Below are 21,833 nucleotides of genomic sequence, written 5' to 3'. Positions count from 1 at the left end.
CAGTGAAGCAGACAGTGAAGCACACTCACATAAAGAACACACACATCCTACAACAGCACTGTTTAAACACTAGAGGTCACAATCTGTCCAATCCATAAACATATATAGAGCACACACTGACCAGTAGCTCGGGAACACAATGTATTATAACTTACATAGTTACACAACCACATTATACCAGTTAAAATGAGCTCATCGGTAGCTGTTGGATGACATCAGTCTTGCTGCACTACAAAAGTGCCCAAGAACAAATTGTGGAATATTACACACTATTACGAGTCTCAGTAAGCCAGGCTTGGAGTATTTTGGACAAACCTCCTCTATGCCAGGCTTGATGTTTATGCTGCATGTGACTTAACATGGAAGTGCAACAACTCTGAAGGTTTGAGCTTGAAACATTTAAATTCCGAAGCTGAACACATATATCATATATATATATATATATATATATAACGTGTTACATAAATGCATATTCAGTATGTTTTAAAAGTTATCTTTTTATTAAGGCTGAACATTTAAAGTGAAGAAAAACAAAACAAAGAAGCAGTGATGATTTTTAATCCTTTTAAAAACTATAATCATATTTTACACAAACAATTATACACCAAACCCTCAAATAACTCACTGGCACAGTTCAGCATTTATTACAGATCAAACTTTGAGCACTACCCAGGACTGACGTTCAAAAACAATGCCTGCTTTCAATTCATGGGACGTAACATAAGGGTGGGGAGGAACGGAAATAAAGGCACTGAAAGATCATTTATTTTAGTAATGTAGAATAAGAGTGGAGACCTGGATGACTGCTGTAACCAAGTCTACTTCTGTTTGACTCAAATCCCATTCAAAAATCTTCAAAAAGGAATAAAGCTATTGAAGATAAATATTTGATCCAAAATCGATTCAGTTCTTCGCTTAATTGTAATGATCAGTCCGAATAAATCTAACAATCAACTACACATTCTTAATTTTAATTTTCTTAATCTTAATTTTAAGAATGTGTAGTTGATTGTTAGATTTATCTGACTAATGAGGATCCAAGATGGACAGATGGACAGATGGACAGACAAACAGCCCAAAAATATAATCCACCACCCAGTTGTGAAAGCATAGATTGAAAGAGCAAAAGGAAGCACAATTAAATGAACTAGTGGACAAGCAACATGTGTACAAAACTGCAGATACAGGTCGAGGGTTTACGTTAATGGGCACATCAATCATCAAAATGAGATCCTAGACTGTGGCATGGTTGTTGGTTCCAGACCCATCAGTCTCTAGACATAGAAACCTGTGAGTGGCAGTTCTGTGGATGGAAATACCGACTGGTTCGAGCTACAGTTACTTAAAACACAGAGTCTCCTGAGAGGCAAAGCAGACAAGAGTTCACCCTATCATTATGGACCATGAGTTCAATTCCTGACAACCATCCATGATTATTATTGTGAGTTATGCATGAGGCATCGCTTCTCCATAACAAAACAAGTTCCTTTTTCAAGTGCTGTTCCACTTCCTGTTTACAGACATGAGTGCATGTTTCCTTGAATAGTAAAATAGTTCACATTTATTAGATCTAATGTAGCATCAAACATCATGGTGTTAACATGCAAAATGGCTTTGAACTAATTCAAAAAGGGAGCATCGATCATAACCTAACTTATATTATGCACTATGTCGTGCACGATGTGTGTGTGTGTGTGTGTGTGTGTGTGTGTGTGTGTGTGAGGATCCTAGAGCAGCAGTTATAGTGTGTATGATTGCTAGTGTTATATTGCTTGTGAACAACAGTTAATTAAAAACGAGACACAGTATAACTAATTCTTTTGTTTATTTTTGCTCTATTCATGGAACCATATAGCAGTACTATGTCCATATGGCAGTACTATGTCTACCCTGTACTACCCTGTACTATGTCCGTATAGCAGTACTATGTCTACCCTGTACTACCCTGTACTATGTCCATATGGCAGTACTATGTCTACCCTGTACTACCCTGTACTATGTCCATATAGCAGTACTATGTTTACCCTGTACTACCCTGTACTATGTCCATGTGGCAGTACTATGTCTACCCTGTACTACCCTGTACTATGTCCGTATAGTAACTGTGGTAACGTGTTATAATGAACACAGACAAGTCGAGTGTTGGGTAATTAGATTTGGGTCACAACTGAAGCTTTATGGGCTTAAGAATTTTTAGTAAATGTAAAAATTTCAACTAATTAAAATAGTTTTTATATGTTGAAGTTATGACTGGTATTTATGATTGTAAAAATAAGATACATTTTTATTTAAATATTTACTTCTGGTGTTTATTCTGGGTTTTTTTGGAGTTTCCAGGATTTTATCATACAAATGTGTTTGCTGTATTATTTGTAGTTTGTTGTTTGTTAATTGAATGTTAGCCCAATATACCAAGGATTCTACGTAAACATGGCTTTAAAATGTAAAAAATATTCACTAAAAGTCGGGGGCAAGTCGTGGCCTAAAGGTTAGAGAGTCTGACTCGTAATCCTAAGGTTGTGGGTTCGAGTCTCGGGCCGGCCACGACTGAGGTGCCCTTAAGCAAGGCACCGAACCCCCCAACTGCTCCCCGGGTGCCGCAGCATAAATGGCTGCCCACTGCTCCGTGTGTGTGTGTGTGTGTGTGTGTGTGTGTGTGTGTGTGCACTTTGGATGGTTCAAATGCAGAGAATGAATTCTGAGTATGGTTCACCGTACGTAGCCGTATGTCACGTCATTTTTTTCACTTTTTAAAAATAGCGGAGACCTTCATTACTGTCAACCAGATATTACCTTAATGCAGCAGAACCTAACCCTAACCCAACCTGATATTACCTTAGTGCAGCAGAACCTAACCCTAACCCAACCTGATATTACCTTAGTGCAGCAGAACCTAACCCTAACCCAACCTGATATTACCTTAGTGCAGCAGAACCTAACCCTAACCCAACCAGATATTACCTTAATTCAGCAGAACCTAACCCTAACCCAACCTTATATTACCTTAATTCAGCAGAACCTAACCCTAACCCAACCTGATATTACCTTAATTCAGCAGAACCTAACCCTAACCCAACCTGATATTACCTTAGTGCAGCAGAACCTAACCCTAACCCAACCTGATATTACCTTAGTGCAGCAGAACCTAAGCGTTCCCTGCACATACCTTAAGTGAGCTGAGGAAGCCATTCTTATGGGTAAGAACATGCTTATGGGGCAGCGGTGGCTAAAGCGGTTAAGGTTCTGGATTGTTGATCAGAGGATCAGAGTTCAGGCTCATGCATTGCCATTGTTGGGCCCTTGACCAAGGCCCTTAACCCTTACTGATCCAGGGGCACTGCAACATGTCTGACCCTGCAATCTGACCCCAACCTCCAAATTCTGAAATGTGTCTGTGACAAAATAAAGGATTCTTCTGCTTCTATAAGATGTCATTTGGTTTTCTTTTACACAGACAACAATAACTTGGGTATTTTCATTGAAATCACATCAACTATATATTCACAGAATATGAAGGGTGCATGGGCAGGACATGGCAAAGGGGGCGTTTCTTATGTCTTTCATTGTTTCCCTTCTTGCTTCCCTTTGTCTCCCGTCCCAAGCATGAGAGCAGACATCATTCTCCAATTACATAAGAGTAAGAGTAGTTACTACTGATTGCCCAAATGTGCCACATAAGAGATCAATATAAAATAATAATATAATGAAATCATTATGTCTAAATTATATGGACCGTGTAATTACTGTATTTAGCACTGAATAACACTTTCCCTGACTGGATGGACCACAATGTTAGATCCACACAGGAGTTGATTAGTTTTAGACTCCACCTACATAACAACAAGCTCTTTGTAATCCCAGCAGAAAACAATCTCTTCTTAAGAGCATCAAAGGAAAATGCAACACCAGGACTTTCATTTTACACGAACTAAAACTGACATTGTGTGTTTTAGGCCAGAAGACACCAAAAGACATGGAAAAAGTCTCACTTATCCACAGTAAGCTCTGGGGCTGCACTCTGGCAGACGATCTTTAGCATGATCAGTTCTGTTAAAACTCAGCTTCACTTGCTATGGTGTTCAGCCCTAGCTATAGATTTCAACAAGATGATGAAACAGTCAGTCCACAGTATGAAACCTAAAAATATGGAGCAAACAGAAGCTTAAATTTTTCAAGCAATTAATAACATTAATAACATTGTATTAGTAGTATATAGCACATGACGAACACTTTTCATAGACTCATCAGACTATTTAGCCCCCTGTGGATAGAGGGATTAGACATCCTGGAAAAGACCACTCCCTTCAGGATAAACATGATCTGTCAGAATAACCATAGAGATTTGACCCTTTCTTTGAAGAAGACAAATGCCCCAAACATATCGCACGAAAGCACAAGCAAGAAAGTCACTGAATGTCTGCGATTTCCAACTCTATTCACTGACGACTTTCACATAGATCTAAATGTAGATGTCTCCTTTAGTCACTGAAACATTAGCCTGTTGAAAAGGCTTTGTGACTGAAGCTCCAAGCCTCTGTGCCCCAATAATGAGCGCTCTTTCAAATTCATTATGTTTCTCCATGGGTTTATTCAGCTTTTTCCTGTATATCAAAATAACAAATGTAGTTTCCATATATATAAGTTTGCAATAAGTTACAGAATAATGATTTGTTTGTATATACAGGGATTATAATTTGTCTTAATAAATATATATATTTTACTATTTTTCGTATTATAGCAATTGGTGTAATTAAAACAAAAGCTGCACAGTCCTTCTACCCAATAATTATACCACCTCCTTTCTTGAGTGCCACATGGGTTTGCAGCCCAATGAAAGAACATTAGTGGAACAGAGAGAGCTTTTGAATGAACAGAGTCAGGAGGCTCTGTGTTTCACCTGGTGTGCTGGAATGTAGTCAGAACAAAACAAATCGAATTACACTCAGGATTACAATCGTTTTACCTTCAGTAGGAGTGCAGAATACAGAATACAGGCAATTTAAAGTGTCTTTGCATCACAATAATCTGAATGTTCAAAATAACCAAAAGAAGGGACTCAACTGGTAGAAGATCTACAAGATGTACGTGTAAATTTCATGTAAACTTGTAATTATTTTCATTTACTCAAATCCATTCATTCTAATATGAAATATTTAAGTCCCTAAATGATATAAATGGAGGACAGAGTCTCTCTTTCATTGTAGCCACTTGATGACTAGGTGATAATCTTAAAAATACATGTAAAAGTTGTGTGATGAATAATTATATATATGGAATAATATAACAGGGACTTACCTTTTGGTCTACGATGGAGCAGGCGATCTGCTTGACATATGTAATATCTGCTGTTTGTGGCAGAAGCACTGACTCTCGTGTCAGTCCTATCTGGATAATGAAAGACACTCCAGCTGGTGGAGGAGGAATGACAGACATATTGGTCCCACTGGGCCCTTGGGAAAGCACGGTCTCCACAGCAGGGAAGCCTAGAGTATACACAGCAGGCAAGGAAACTGGTGTGGCATGCTGTGTGTCCACAGACCCCGGGGGAGAAGAACCACTTGAAGGGAAGAATTCAGGAGATAGGGCTGCTGACGGCATTACGGGACTGCTATTGGCCATCCTGAAATGTTAAAGCCAGTCAGATAGTGGAGCTAAAGCAAGGGGCGTGAGGGAGCAAGACGTACACAGACAGGCCAACACAGTTCACTCCCTCAAACTGTTGCAGTCCTGTTTGTGGAGCTCTCCTAACACGACTGGGGAAAAATACAGAGTATAAACTATGACTTGTAACTTAACTAAAATAACTAAACAGGCTTTAAACAGAAAGCCTGCCTCTTCCTTCCCACCTGAAGGCTCCCCCCTACCTCTTCCTGTCCTGCTGCTCGAAAGCTGCTTTGAGAAGGAGAAAGTCCAAACTTCAGCAGGAGACCCACAATAGAAAAAAGAAAGAAAAAAAAAAGTACAAAGGATTAAAAGGAAAAAGTAATGTCGCATAAACAAGATGGCTTCCTAATACAGGAAATAGTCAGGAGAGAACGCCTGGTTAAGCTTGCTTTGCAAGTTGAACCGTTTCGGTTTCTTGTCGAGTTGAACTAAACAGTACAGCCTTGAGAATTTGTAGACACTCCCTCCCTTGTCTCCACCTCAAACTGTCTGTATTTGCCTGAGGAGGAAGTGCATTGACAGACAGAGCCCTCAGCCAATTGGTTGGAATAGGAGTTGTAAAAGGGCCTTTTTTGTTCCTTACAGGCTCATGAGCTCCTCCTGCTCTCCAAACTCATTTGATTGACTTTTTTCTTTTCTTTTGATTCCCCACCCTGGAAAAGGCCTGTGCTGTTCTGTTTATCTTGGGACTAACCAACAATTTGCTCCTTATCCTGAACACTTTCATTGCTAGTGTGTTTGTACTCCTCAGTCCCTCTGTCTATATTCAGAATGTGAAAAGTTATTCAATGTGACATAAACTAGAGGAATACACAATATACAATGGGAACAAACATGGTGTTTTCAGCACAACTCCAAAAGGCATGTCCAAGTCAACAAAGGAACAGCTTCAAAAAAAAAATCTGTGCTCTAAGAACAACCCGGACAGAACAGACATTTAAATCTTATCCAAAGTCTGTGTAATATGCTGAAGAGGGCTGTGCACAGGAGATCCACTCACAATGGGATCAGATTCGAGATCTGAATCATTTTAGAAAGGAAGTGTGAATAAAACAACCAATTGTATGAGTGCTGTATGAGAAGCAAGAGGTGTTTTAGCAAAGCATCACACAGATGTTCACGTCTCCTGCAACCGAGTCTTTTGTTTGCTTTTAAAACATTTAACGGGTTTGTTTTTCCACTTTGTTGGAAATTTGTTAAATGTGAAAAATTGATGAATAATCTTGTTCTTATTTTCCTTTACACCTTAAAAACTATTTTAACAGGGCTGTAAAAAAGGCACTGCGTAAGGAAGTAAACTTTGTTTAGATTGGCTTTAAAAATGTCCAAGTTTAGACATAATTCACAGAGATACTGATTAGCCACATTCTCCAGAGAAATATAATAAACACCAAATACAATATTGCTGTACTGCACTATGTACAAAATTATTTTTATTAAATTATTATTATTATTTAATTTTATTTGCCTTTCCAATAACAAGAACTGCAAACTAAAACCAAATAGAAATGACAGGAAATAGTTTAATATGATAGAAGCTATAATGCAGTTTAAAAATCTGTAGAACAACATAATAAATAAAGAACATGCAGGCCTTGATCCCTTGTCGTTAAAGGATAATGTTTAAATGTAGCTTTATATGATGTACAAAATATCACACAGTGATAAATTGCCAGATACAATATACATAGACGGAAAGTCCTTGGCTCGTGGCACAGGGTTTATGACAACTAAATGCAATCGCATGGAATTATATGATAAAAATGTCATGATAAACCATTTAAAGTCACAAATGTACTTTGGCCTAAAGTTAACCATTAATTTGTGTTGTGATTAAAAACCCCTTAAGAATTAATTTGTAAAACTAATTAATCTAAGGTTGTGTGCTTAATTGACTGGACAATTAACTTGCATTACAGTCACTAAGGGAACATCATCATACTTCACTGTAACGTCCCAGTGGAAGCTGTGAAACACTAAACTCCGAGAAACTCAGAAGTGACTGTCTGAATTCTAGGATGGACAAAAATCTGAACGAATGCAAACCCTTTTTGTTACATTTGGTCTAAGTCACAATGAGTTACTGCATCTTTGCATAGCTTATAAACTAACTTCCAGGAATTTCTCTTATACTAGTGAAATCACGGTAAAGGACGCAAGTAAACAAAGCAACATTAAAGCATTAAAAACATGAACTTTACTGTCCACAACTACCCTAAAGGCTAAAGCTACTGAAGTGGCTGAATTTTTAGTCCCTTCCATCATATGGTTAGCTCCATAATGCCATTGTCTATACTTGTCTATACAGAAGACTTTTCCATGGCCCTAAATGACCCTATTTTGTTTCTGTCATTAGCGTAAGGGGAAGCACTCAGTGATCCTCAAATTATAGGGCATAAAAAATCTGTCAGAGAAAACCACAGTTATCCAACACACTGGCTAATAAAGGACTGAGTCTCCAAATGTAGTGTTTAATAGTTTGCATTACAGTTTAACTGCAACAGAAAAAGTGTTTTCTCAAATAAAAGTAGTTTTGAGATAATAGGCCTTTGCATGAGGAACTGCAACTGGCGAAGCTTTCACCTTCTTTTACTTTCCTTCTCTTTTTTATTCTACCTTTTGCATTCCCTCTTTTGCTCATGTTCCAGATCAAAAACAAAAACATGTTCAGAGCAAAGGCAGGTTTAACCCAGATGTAGGCTTGAGGAAAACTTCCCTGATACTGAATAATTTAGCACCAATATTTGTGACAGTGGGCTGTGAACAGCACAGATAATCCATCACTGTGCATACGAAAACAGTTTCTTTTAGCTGCCCAGTCAAATCAGCTAATGTTCTCTGGCTACAGATATAAAAACACCAAGCCTTAACAAGCGGATTATTAAAAATACATCATAATGGATATGAAAGTATGGAGGTGAAATCTAATCAACACACACATATGATGATATGACTAAGGCATGTACAAGTCAGTGGATTGTGTGTTCCCATGATGGTACATCGACTCACTAAACAGGCTGAAAGACAATGAGATAAAGTAACTATGGCATTATGGATATGGAGTCCAGGCTTTGTGTGTGTGCAGTAATACAACTGTATGTAGATTTTGGATGGTACATTTTTGTCCCGGGACTGAGAGTGACGAAGGGAAAACAGACAATGGTGATGCAATAACCAACAAAGTTGTACATTATCTTACTCAGTCATATAAACAATGCAATTTAGATCTGAACTTTGCTTAATTCATGATAGTTATAGTCTTTAATAGATCATTTTTTATCTATTTTAAGATTTTAACAGTCATGGCATGCAAATTAGTGTACCAAAGATATCCATACGTCATTTATGCACTCTCACCATTCAGGTGAACTGTGACTCATGTATAGCTCATACACTATTGTACATGTAAACTGCCATCTATACATAAGAGTGCAGAGGAGAAACTACAGACAGTGGCTTCCCCTATATTCTGTATTTCAGATGTAAATTGTTTAAATATGTCTGGTTTTCACCTATTATGGTTTATTTGAACTTTGGAACTGTACACTTTGTCTGTGGAGAATAAAATCACAGGCTCATTAAAAGTCCTTTTCCTTTTTTTTTTTAAGAACCCAAAATTTATAAATACTGTAATTTGTCACCTAAACTGATAATTAAACCCAATTGTCCCTTTGTAGTAATATATTTTATTTGCAGCCATATGAGGACGTGTCCCACTGGGTAAAGGTTTAACCTTGTGTGTGTCTAACAGAATGTAGTCTAACATTACACGTCACATTGGTGCATCAGTGGTGCTGCGGCCACAGGAAGAACATTTAAGGTGTTTGATTAGTTTACTGCTTTACAGGTTTTGCCTGAACTTAGTCACCAACCTTAGTGTTAAATGTTTAGGTTTGGGAAAGCCCTATTTACACTAACCAATTATTTCTGAGAATTAACAGTGATGACAATGAAGATGAAGTCAAATGAAGATCTTTGCGAGGGAATCAGCTCCAGCGCTGGCAATCAGAGGTTGTGAAGGGTGAAAAGCCACATCGTGGATCGCTTCATCATGCTTCTTTCTGTGGGCTGTGATTTCCTGCACACATGTGCGATTATCCAGCATCCACAAGCGAACTGAACAGTCATGACCTGAGGTAAAGACACAGTGATATTTTTTTAAATACATGACAATGTATTTTTAATCACAGAGATATTTAGAAGATATAGAAGATAAGAGAAACTTGTTCTTTTTAGCTATTTAGCTGCTCTTGTCAGGGCTTCACCAAGACAGATCCTTGATACGTATGGATTTGATTTAGCACGGGTTTCGCACCGGAAGCCTTTCTGACACAACCATATTATCTGAGCTTGGGACTGCTTAATTATGTATTATGTATTAATAAGAATGTATTATTACATGCTTTACACATCTTGTAACAAACAAATGATATTTAAACCAAACAAAGAGAAGTAAGATGTCTTAATATACTCACTGCCAGAGACGAGGTAACTGCCTTTAGGGTCAGTGGTTAGGCAGGTGACTGCGTCTAAATGAGCCACCATGGAGTGAATCACTTTCCCTGTCGGTAAACAGGCAAGTAGGAGAAAATAAAGAAAAGACACAAAAAATGACAGAAGACAGAAGCATTAGAGGTTGGAAGGAAAGGAAAAATCAATACAGTTCCATAACAGTGCATTCAGACATATTCAGATCCCCGCAGCCTGAGACTACAATCGTTCTTTTTAATCTCGACTCAATACTCGCCTCATTATATGGCACTGAGTACAAATTGTACACCTTTATTTTTTATTATTAAAATGATCTTTATTAAAAAGCCATCTTGCTGTTTTGGATACACAGTGTGCAGTGAATCACACACAAGTCTGTAGTCCGTTCCCAACAGGGACATCTGTAGAACATCATTAATGTTAACTGTCCCACAAAAATGCAGCCAAGATACTCCTTTACACACCACACCACAAACTCACACACACCTGTCTTGTTGTCCATAAAGCGGATGGTGCGGTTCTCGTGGGCAGTGATTGAGATGGCTTGGGATGGATGACTGACCACACAGTTAATCAGCTGATTGTCTGCAGATACAATAAACACATGTCAATTCTGTAGTTGCTGATTTTACTCGTGTTCTTTAGAGAAAAAAAGCTGCTGGAGTTTTTGTTTTAATGGATTATTATTTTGCAAAGTGCAATGTGTGAGTGAGTTCTGTGTCATTGTGTATTCAAGAAAATACATTTAACAAGTTTCACATTTACAGTTACAAAAATCCAAATGTAGATTTCGTTCCCCAAGAAAACTCCTGCCATTCAACCGTTTTAGTAATCAGACTCAGAAGGGAAGCCATCATTGGACAGTGAGATTGTAAATCATACAGAAAGAGAAACATAAACAGCACTAAGTGTGTATCAGCGTAATGTAACACCGAATAGGATTTTACTGAAATCACAAAAATCACTCATTATAATAGACAGAGAACCAATCGCTTTATTTCATGTTGCTCACCATCCTTTGTCTGGGTTTCTAGGACCATGATGCTTTGCTCTGTGTGGAGGTCATAGAGGACTGTCTCACCACCAGCAAAGGACACAACAGCCTGGGACATGTCTACGCTCCCAAAGGCAATGGAACTAGGTGTTCCGTGTTCTGTGGTAGACAGAGTCACTGAGTCAACGAGCTTGAAAAAAGAATAATATTTACTTGAAATTTTATTCACATAGAGTATTTCTTCCTAGCACAAGTATTACTCAACATTAGCTGCTGTTTTGGGATGTTGGTAAAATATTTATTGTTAATGAAAGAACTATACAATATATTGATCTTTCCATATATGATTTTTCATAATAAAATGAAAACTTGCAGACCACCCAGAGGGGGGAGCAGGTGGGACCTCACATGAGACAGTAAGATTTACTTTTCTATGTAAGGGAAAAAACACCCACCTTTGGATTTATTGAAAACACTCATACAGGGTGTGGAGCTCTGGGGGTCCCAGATACGCACAGTGCCGTCTGCGGAGCAGGAGGCCAGACGCTTTAGGTTGGATGAATACACCAGATCCCACACGGAATCTTCATGTCCTAATAACACGGCACTCTCAACACCTTGGTCTGTAATATATGCAGACAGACACAAAAAAAGTTTAAAATCATATTTGGAAAATGTTTGTTAACGCAAAACACTACTTAAATATGTAGTGAATCTTAATTAATTGGACGAGGACAAATTATTATTATTATTAAAGAATAATAAATCAATTAAAATGATAAGTGGGAGTTTACATCCCCATGAATGACTGAAGTCTGAACCCAGAGACACTAATTCATGTTTGGTCATGAATTTATTTTCATGTCCTATGTCGTCTTTATTTTCAGATTTTCTTTAACATTGCCATTAGTTGGTACTCCGTGTGTTCAACATAATCTAGGCTCGGAATCTCAGACAAACATTTCATAAAATCTACAATAAATGTTTTTTTTAGATGGTAATAACCATGCTGTAGACTTGCCGTAGTTGTCATAAGGATCCATATTAAGATCTGGACATTTCCAACAACGTATGCTTCCATCCAGACTTCCACTGTAGCAATACTTCCCTTCCTCTCCCATGGCTAAAGAGAGGACTGCTCCACTACACACACACACACACACACACACACACACACACACACACACACACCTCTTATAATAAATCTTTAATTCAATCACACTTATACTGACGCTAACCAAACTCTGACCTAACACTCACTTGTGTCCTCGGAAAGTGTAAATAGGTTCAACATCCAGCGCTGCTCCCCTGAAAATGACACAAATCAGTAAAAGTTCAGAGCAACTTAACAACATTACAAGGTTTTTCTTAGATTACTTTTTTGTTTGGCTGATAAACGTTTAATTTTCCATTTGACACCAAAGTGTTTCAGAACTGAACATCATTTAGCTTCTTTACACACAAAACTTGCCTCGTTTAATACATTTGAAGCCGTTTATGTAGAATAATAGAAGGCAATAAAAGCAGGTGATCGCTCAGGTTTGTTGGTGGAGTGAAAGGACTCTATGTTACGGTAGTTAACTTTGTATACGGTGTGTAGGGATGTATAGAAGTGTGTGGGGGGGTGTATACTGTAGAAGTGTGTGTGTGGGGGGGTGTATACTGTAGAAGTGTGTGTGGGGGAGTGTATACTGTAGAAGTGTGTGTGGGGGGGTGTATACTGTAGAAGTGTGTGTGTGTGTGGGGGGGGTGTATAGTGTAGATGTGTGTGTGTGGGGGGGGGTGTATAGTGTAGAAGTGTGTGTGTGTGTGTGGGGATGTATAGTGTAGAAGTGTGTGTGTGTGTGTGGGGATGTATAGTGTAGAAGTGTGGGTGTGTGTGTGGGGGGATGTATAGAAGTGTGTGTGGGGATGTAAAATGTAGAAGTGTGTGTGTGGGGGGGATGTATAGAAGTGTGTGTGTGTGGGGATGTATAGAAGTGTGTGTGTGTGTGGGGGGGATGTACAGAAGTGTGTGTGGGGGGGATGTATAGTGTAGAAGTGTGTGTGTGTGTGTGTGTGTGGGGATGTATAGTGTAGAAGTGTGTGTGTGTGTGGGGGGGATGTATAGAAGTGTGTGTGGGGATGTATACTGTAGAAGTGTGTGTGGGGGGGGATGTATAGAAGTGTGTGTGTGTGGGGATGTATAGAAGTGTGTGTGTGGGGGGGTGTACAGAAGTGTGGGGGGGGATGTACAGAAGTGTGTGTGGGGGGGGTGTACAGAAGTGTGGGGGGGTTGTACAGAAGTGTGTGTGGGAGGGGATGTATAGAAGTGTGTGGGGGGGGTGTAGAAGTGTGTGTGTGGGGATGTATAGAAGTGTGTGTGTGTGTGTGTGTGTGTGTGTGTGTGTGTGTGTGTGTGTGTGTGTGTGTACGTGTGGATGTATAGAAGTGTGTGTGTGTATGTGGATGTATAGAAGTGTGTGTGTGTGTGGATGTATAGAAGTGTGTGTGTGTGTGTGTGTGTGTGGGGATGTACAGAAGTGTGTGTGGGGGGGGTGTAGAGAAGTGTGTGTGTGGGGATGTATAGAAGTGTGTGTGTGTGTGGGGGGGGATGTATAGAAGTGTGTGTGGTGGGGTGTATAGAAGTGTGGGGGGGGTGTATAGAAGTGTGTATGTGTGTGTGGATGTACAGAAGTGTGTGTGTGTGTGTGTCTGTATGTACAGAAGTGTGTGTGTGTGTGGGTGTGTGTGTGTGTGTGTACGTGTGGATGTATAGAAGTGTGTGTGTGTGGGGATGTATAGAAGTGTGTGTGTGTATGTGGATGTATAGAAGTGTGTGTGTGTGGATGTATAGAAGTGTGTGTGTGTGTGTGTGTGTGTGTGTGTGGGGATGTACAGAAGTGTGTGTGGGGGGGGTGTACAGAAGTGTGTGTGTGTGTGGGGGTGTATAGAAGTGTGTGTGTGTGTGTGTGTGTGTGTGTTTGGGGGTGTACAGAAGTGTGTGTGTGTGGGGGGGGGGGTTGTACAGAAGTGTGTGTGTGTGTGGGGGGGGTTGTACAGAAGTGTGTGTGTGGGGGGTGTACGGATGTGTGGGGGGTGTACAGAAGTGTTTGTGTGCCATCTGTCATCTAGGAATCTATGAAAAGACTGAGCAGGAAAACATTTACATAAAAAAACAATTCTTCATCCCACCTACTGAAGACATCTGAGGAAGTGCACAAACTTGGGATTGAGGAAATCGCACCATGATGGAGGCTCATTAGGGGTAGGGGTTAGGGTTAGGGGGTAGGGGTTAGGGTTAGGGGTAGGGGTTAGGGTTAGGGGTAGGGGTTAGGGTTAGGGGTAGGGGTTAGGGTTAGGGGTTAGGGTTAGGGGTAGGGGTTAGGGTTAGGGGTAGGTAACCAGCTTTCACCTTGTTCAAACTCAAGCTTAAGATCCTGCTCTGTTCTTGTCCGTGTTACGTAAGAAGTTTTACTCCACAGGTGAGGAAACATCATCACTCCTGCACACCTGACATGCCTCCTATGCCACACATCATTATATATTTCACTTTATAAAAAGACACATTAGGTGTAAGAGCTCACTTTTTTGAATGCATTGTCTTGTTCAGGTTCCAAAGCTTTAGTGTTCCATCCTCTGAAGCGGTCAACAGCGCCGGCTGACTTGGGTGAAAGGTCACTGATCGGATAGCATCAAAGTGGCTCCGGAGAGTAAAGCGTGGATTCCAGGTCTTCTTAAACTCTTCCTGACTGTCCTGGTGCTAAAAAACATACAGTGTATAAAAACCCACACCCCTTTGTTTTCCTGATGTAAAAATAAGATTTAAAATATGAACAAACACAAATTCAAATGACAAAAAAAAAATATTTTAGAGGAAAAAAAGAGAAAAATGACCTTAATAACTTGGTTGAATTTCTTTTAATTAATACACGATTTAATTATCATTTGCTTTTGTGTCTCATTTTTCTGGCAAGAGGAACATTTCCAAGTGAATTTCGTGAACAAACATCTGAGTTGTTCCACAAGATCTCTTTAGCCTGCAGGGTTTAAAGGACTAAATCTCCAGGCATTACTTCCTAACTTATGACAACAATAACATGTACACACACACACACACACACACACGCACACACATACACGTACACACATACACACACATACACGCACACACATGTACACGCACACATACACGCACACTCATGTACACACACACACACACGCACGCACATGTACACGCACACATACACGTACACACATACACACACATACACGCACACACATGTACACGCACACATACACGCACACTCATGTACACACACACACACACACATGCACGCACGCGCACACACACACACGCACGCACACGCATGCACACGTACACGCACACACACGTACACGCACACACACACACGCGCGCACACAAACGCACACACAGTCAGTCATACCATTACAACCACCTGCCTAACATTATGTAGGTCTCCCCTCTGCCACCAAAACAGCTCTGATTTGTCGAGGTTGGACCTCTGAGGTTTTGCTGTGGTTTCTGGCACCAACATGTTAGCAGAAGATTCTTTAAGCCTCCGCAGATCAGACTTTTCCAGCACATCCTACAGACACTCAATCAGACCAAGGGATTTAGATGCGTCTATGTAGATGTTACGTGTCAAAGTAACATCCACATGAACTTCAGTCCCCAAGGTTTCCCAGCAGAACATTTTCTGCACAGGTTTTCTGCACTGACCATCACACTACCTCAACTAGCTCACCTTCTTCCCATTGGGCATCCAAGTGCCATCTCTTCCCCAGGTAAGTGACACACACAAACCTTCCAAATGATGTAAAAGAAAACATGATTCATCAGACCAGGCCTCCTGCTTCCACTGCTCCATGGTCCGATTCTGATGCTCATGTGTCTCTGTGATGTTCTGTGTGATCTGACTCCTTTCCATCAGAGCCACCATTCACTTTTTCAGCAGTTTGTGCTACAGCAGCTTTTCTGTGGCATCAGACCAGACGGTCTAGCCTTCATTCCCCATGTGCATAAATGTCTTGCTTTCTGATCCGGTTGGCTAGCCATAACAATTTGGCCCTTATCAAAGCCAGATCCAAACCTTTGCCCATTTTTCAACGGCCCAATCGTGAGGCAGCAGCACAAAACAGAAAATCATGCAAATAGGAGCTTCAGTTAATGTTCACATTAACATCAGTTTAAATAAAAAGTCTGATATCTGTGATTTTAGCCCAGGCATAACTCGGGTTAGGGTTTGAGTAATTCATAAGCCGCTGGCATCCTGGATTAACCAATAAATCTACACACTCAAGCATGTGATTTATGTCAAAGTCGTTTAAATGTTTAAAATGCAACATCAAGAAACAAACAAATAACCACAACTTACATCAATGGTGAAGTCATTAGCGACAGTAAGGTCAGCCAACTCGCCAAGATTTATGTCTCCTCCTCCAACTGTATCCAGAATGAAAACATCAGATGAGAAACCCAGAGTGCATCCTGCAGGAAAATAAAACATACATTGAAAATAAAAATAATGAACACTGAAATGTGCTGAAGGAGGATTTGCCTTTGCGTCATTCTGTATGCGACAGTTTTTGTGCTACTGACCGCAAGGTTGCAATGCAAGAGAGCCACGTGTCACTATCATCATGTTAGACTTCAGTCACTAATTATGTCAGAACCAAACCCTCCTAAGCTCCAGAAGATCTCTGCTTCCACTGACTGTCCACAAGAGCCAAGAAGTGGCAGTGTTTAGGCAGGTGGTACGTGTCCATTGTAGGAGCTTTGGGTGGTGTACTGGAGTCAGTGTGGTGACTCTGACGTGCTGCAGCTACACAAGCTGTGACCTTCTGTGTGAAATGACGTCTTTCTATCAGAGCCACCATTCACTTTTTCAGCGATTTGTGCAACAGAACCTTCTCTGTGGGATCAGACCAGATGATCGAGCAGAAACTTTATTGCAGTATTTCAGAAACTGCTGATCTCCAGGATTTTTCATGCACAACAATCTCTACAGTTTACAAAGAATGGTGTGAAAAACAAAAAACATCCTGTGAAGCTTTAAAAGCTTTCCTATTTTGCTTTTCTAGCTCTCAACCTATGCTTAGGAACATCAGACCAGACCTGATTAATTCAGTCGAGGTCCCAAACCTACTCCAGAAACATACAAACTTTACTTTCACTAGAAACATGATTAGACCCCGTTACTGTACATCTTCTCTGTTCTCCAGGGTTTTGATTCCAAAAGATTTACCACAAGCGCCTTGAGTTTCCATACCTAATTCACGGCCATCTCCTGAAACGCACGCCTCCCCAGCTCCCTCACCCTCTTCTCCTGAACCCAGAAAATCAAATTCACTGAGGGCATCTTCTGAATCATCCTCCTCATCTTCTTCATCCTCAGGGTCTAGACCTGTGGTCATGGGTTCTCCAAATATCTGACAAACAAACAAAATATCTAATTATGACTAAAAGGGGGTTTCATTGGGTGTTTTTGTACATTATGAAGTGGAGGAATGTGGTGTGATTATATACAATAGATATAAAACCTTTACACATGCAGGTTAAAATTTAAATCATGTCAGAATTTTAGACACAGATTTCTGTCACTTTTCCAAAAAGACTGAGTGATAGAATCAAAAGGTTCTTCAAAATAAGTACTAGTTTATGGTTGTGCACACATACCACCTATAGATATATATATACACCTTATAGAAAATTGATCTAGGTTTCATTTTTTTAACAATTAAAACTTGCTATTTTAAGAGGTGGAGTGTCGAATTTTTATGTCCATTGTATAATACATGTGTGTGTGTGTTCACGTCACTTCTAACCTTGCCTCTGGATTTCTTGTTTTTATGTGGTCCATCAATGCAATCTGTGGCTATTCCCTGGAAGTCATCATCTTCATCACTGTCATCTTCATCATCACAGCTACGCAGGAAATGAATTTTATCCAAAACTGACCTGCCAGTGTGCTCTGTAGAACTTTCTTTGCCAGCATTTCTATCATTTATACAACAAAGACAAGAAATACTTAGTTCCTATTTCTGCAATGAAAGACATAACCATGTATACAAGACATTTCACTCCAATTACAGTCCTGTTTCTATCCTTCTACGAACCATGTAGATCTTTTACCATGTCAATGTTCTAAAATGTTTCTCTCTTACTTTTTGATCTGCTCCTCTATCTGGCGTACAAGTAGGGAGTCTCCTCCTCCATGGGGCTTGGGTTCTGGGGAAGGTTCTTGTGGCAGAGGCCCATTTACCTCTGGGCTACAGCGACCCAACAGAGATCTGACTCGTTTGGAGCGCATGTTCAGTATAGTGTCAGAATAACCCACCTCCTCCAGGTACCTGCATATTACACTCACATTTATAACTGCTCTAAAAACGAGATGCATTGCTTCTTATTTTCACTATAAAGAGAGAACACTGACTTGCGCAACAACTGGCGACCCTCCTTCCATGCCATTTGATGGGCTGTCTCAGTGTCAAATTCTCCTTGACCATTGGGAACTGCACAACAAGGAAAAAGTCAATCCTGCAGATTACAATAATCCACAATAAGAGTAATTTATATACGCTTTATATATAGTTTTAAGAGAGAAGTTTTACTTGGTTCATTCTTAGTCTCTGGCTTCTTCTCTGGGCTCTGATCAGTGCCAGATTTCAGTTTCTGATATTTGGCCCTAAGAATAAAAACCAATGTTTAAATATCACCAAGTTTTAAGTGTTAAATCGTCATCAACATCATCACAAACACCACAAAATGAAACATATGTGATTTATAAATTTTTTAATCTAACTATTCAAATATCAGGCACAGTACAAACATCTGTATGAGCCAAAAAATCTGCAGCTCAGTGTATAAAACTGGCCATAAATATTACCTGTGAAGCCTTTAATACAACTGTATAAGTGATGTGAAGCTCAGCTCACCGTTCCTGTTTAAGGGCGTACTCTAGCATTTTGATCCGCCTCACCAGATCTTGCTTCATGCTCTCCTGACCTTTTCTTTCTCCCTGAAGAAATGCCACCTGTGCCTAAAATCAGGAAAGACAACAGAAATGAAACAGACGATCAGAGTAGCATAAAGAACCACAGTAATAAGAATAAGAACATACACAAAGGCAACTCTAAAGGTTGCATCAGTTTTTATTCAGCACGTACTGAACAAGCTTTAAAGGCTGAAGTCACATTCCTCTCAGAGTAAGAGAAGAGAAGACGGTGTGTTTCTTCAGTTTTACAGTGTGGAATCATTTAAGATGCAAACACTTTATTAAACACAACCTGGGGAAACCCATTCATGATGCTATCTTCTCTATGTTTGCTCTCTTGATCATTACATGCGACCCAAAGCTGTGAGCAGAACTCAGTCACTGAGTCTGTGATCTTTTACTGCTGATGACGTTTACACCTGAATGGGCAGATGTGCATGGTTTTGTAATGAAATCTCGACACAAAGTGGACGGATCACTTATGATCTGGTCAAGATGTTTAATACCAGGCATTATGAGGGCTATTGTTTGTTTTGTTTATTCTTGTATTTCAATAAATATTTTATGTAGTTGACTTATTTCTGTCTCGGGTTTAATAGAGGCTTTAACTATTCAGAAACTTCGCCATTTAAATTTCTAATTACAATTCAAAATTTACAACGGGATATTCTACGAACGAATAGACAAGGTTACAGATGTGAGTGAGATGATCTCTAAAACAGCAGGTGTTGTGAGGAGTTTTTAATGACACTAGAAGTAAGCAAAAGATTTGGGATAGTAGTTGACAGGGTGGTAAATGTGGCTTAGTGTGGATCTCTGTATGATGTCCGAACAACAGACACTGAAATTGAAGCAAGCCTACATTAAGCTGAAATCCTAAATAAACCCAACAGATAGTTATCAAACCCCTGAGCTGTGACCTAATCAATCACTGGTAAGCTGAGGAACACCAACATATCCAGGAGGCCACAGCAACCACCCAGCACGGAAAACTGCATAAGCAGCATGATGAGATGTCATGAAAATATGTTTATCATACTGCAACCTTGATACGCACAATACATGCAATATAACTGTAATATCGTACAGCCATAATGAATAAGAACATTGAAGAGAAGAACATTGGAAAGTTATAATGAAAGCACTCCATAACATTGTTCATTAACACAGAAAAGGACTTTATGCACATTGTATTACATGCAGAAGAAAAATCAAATGTATTAGTAATATTAGTAAATATAATACATTACTTTGTCCTTACTACTTAAGATGTATAGAACTTTACTAGTGTGCTGTGTGATAGACATTTAGAAACTGAGGTTCATTTAAATCTTTAAAGTTCTGTTTTGCTGCTACTGCAATATAGAAATGATAAGAAATGTATAATAAGCATTGCTTTCCTTTTACTGGGGTTTTCAGCTATGATCTACTTTTATGATCTCCTCAAAGTTTCTACACCCTGTTATGTGAAAATGTACATGTATGTTGTATGTTTATTAAAATGTATATTATTTAAAATGTTATTTATGATTATGACAAAAATTGAAAAGAACGACAGCAACACTTATCCCACATTTAGTGAGATTTGACCCTTTTGCCTCATCATTTTATATACATATGAAGAACAAAGAGTTCTCCCAATATAAGCTCTAACCCAGTTCTCCCAGTATAAGCTCTAACCCAGTTCTCCCAGTATACGCTCTAACCCAGTTCTCCCAGTATAAGCTCTAACCCAGTTCTCCCAGTATGAGCTCTAACCCAGTTCTCCCAGTATAAGCTCTAACCCAGTTCTCCCAGTATAAGCTCTAACCCAGTTCTCCCAGTATACGCTCTAACCCAGTTCTCCCAGTATAAGCTCTAACCCAGTTCTCCCAGTATAAGCTCTAACCCAGTTCTCCCAATATAAGCTCTAACCCAGTTCTCCCAGTATAAGCTCTAACCCAGTTCTCCCAGTATAAGCTCTAACCCAGTTCTCCCAGTATACGCTCTAACCCAGTTCTCCCAGTATACGCTCTAACCCAGTTCTCCCAGTATAAGCTCTGGTTCCTCTGAAGACAGAGATGATAAAGTGAGTATTTAAGGTTAATAAATAAATAAAGTTAACACACTACAATAGTGAAGATGAATCGGAGACGAAAAAAGGGAATTAAACTGATTTAGTTTTTTTTCCGTATTGCTCCGATTTAAAGCACAATGTAAACAAAACCCGGTGTCATTTTGTCCCATAAGACGGTGGTGTGCGGTCCGGAACAGAAGGTGATGAGAACTAACCCTTAGTTCCTCCCTCTCAGCTTCCCAGCGGCATTTTTCTGCCTGAAAACGACCCCATTCGTACTGAATAAAGTGTAAAATCCCCGGCAGAGACATCGCTGCTGCTGCCGCTGCTGCTGCCGCCGCGTCCCCGTCCTGCTGCTCCCGCGGCCGGGAGGATGCGCTCATCGCCCCGCCGGTACCACTGACCCCATGGCTGTGGTTTGTTCCGCCGTCACCGGAAATGTCCGAGTCCATTGTAGTGTTCACGCTGTCGCCGGAGCACCAAAGTGAGATAGGGAGCAACACAAAGGCCGCGTTTCACTACAACTCGCCCACAGCCTCCATTCTGTCCCAAACTGTGGCTTTGCCAAATTGTGATCCTCGGCATGTTCCTGTATCGGCTCCGTTACGGGAAGTGCGCCGAGTTTCATAAT

General features: G+C 40.0%; 2 protein-coding genes across 6 annotated transcripts in view; both read right to left on the bottom strand.

Moving 5' to 3' along the window:
• The window catches only part of prkd2 (protein kinase D2), a 24,629-nt gene extending 18,496 nt beyond the window's left edge, over positions 1-6,133 (bottom strand). Inside the window, exons 1-2 of one of the 4 annotated variants that reach the window (XM_047820972.1) lie at positions 5,847-6,133; positions 5,296-5,753 (exon numbers count right to left, since the gene is read on the bottom strand). In XM_047820972.1, coding sequence (XP_047676928.1) covers positions 5,296-5,619 — 324 coding nt within the window. In that variant the 5' untranslated portion in view covers positions 5,620-5,753; positions 5,847-6,133. The remainder of the gene's footprint in view (positions 1-5,295; positions 5,754-5,846) is intronic. The other 3 variants (XM_047820973.1, XM_027140880.2, XM_027140881.2) reach the window with 3 other exon arrangements.
• A 1,988-nt stretch (positions 6,134-8,121) lies between these two features.
• strn4 (striatin, calmodulin binding protein 4) lies at positions 8,122-21,802 on the bottom strand. 2 transcript variants are annotated; one of them, XM_047820974.1, is made up of 16 exons: positions 21,418-21,802; positions 19,088-19,191; positions 18,764-18,837; positions 18,586-18,664; positions 18,317-18,502; positions 17,978-18,149; positions 17,422-17,581; positions 16,528-16,595; positions 14,716-14,891; positions 12,410-12,457; positions 12,171-12,292; positions 11,605-11,772; positions 11,168-11,308; positions 10,642-10,740; positions 10,140-10,226; positions 8,122-9,795 (listed from the first exon to the last, which is right to left on the bottom strand). In XM_047820974.1, exons 1-16 carry the CDS (start codon positions 21,652-21,654, stop codon positions 9,626-9,628), a joined length of 2,091 nt encoding a protein of 696 aa, XP_047676930.1. In that variant the 5' UTR covers positions 21,655-21,802; the 3' UTR covers positions 8,122-9,625. The 2 variants fall into 2 exon arrangements, with proteins under 2 accessions (XP_047676930.1, XP_026996726.2); XM_027140925.2 differs by having other exon boundaries at positions 16,528-16,640; positions 21,418-21,801.
• Between the last annotated feature and the right edge of the window lie 31 nt (positions 21,803-21,833).

Source organism: Tachysurus fulvidraco, chromosome 11 (assembly GCF_022655615.1).
Source record: "Tachysurus fulvidraco isolate hzauxx_2018 chromosome 11, HZAU_PFXX_2.0, whole genome shotgun sequence".
Classification (NCBI taxonomy): domain Eukaryota; kingdom Metazoa; phylum Chordata; class Actinopteri; order Siluriformes; family Bagridae; genus Tachysurus; species Tachysurus fulvidraco.
Note: the sequence above shows the minus strand (reverse complement) of the source record. Positions and strands in the feature narration are given on the sequence as shown.

What these genes read in the sequence shown, in the direction of transcription:
- strn4 (XM_027140925.2), bottom strand. Translation starts at nt 21,654, where the DNA reads ATGGACTCGGACATTTCCGGTGACGGCGGAACAAACCACAGCCATGGG. An exon ending in GGTCGCCAGTTGTTGCGCAA is followed by an intron (nt 18,503 to 18,585) that starts GTCAGTGTTCTC and finishes TGTAATATGCAG; the next exon opens with GTACCTGGAGGAGGTGGGTT. An exon ending in ACAAGAAATCCAGAGGCAAG is followed by an intron (nt 17,582 to 17,977) that starts GTTAGAAGTGAC and finishes TTTGTTTGTCAG; the next exon opens with ATATTTGGAGAACCCATGAC.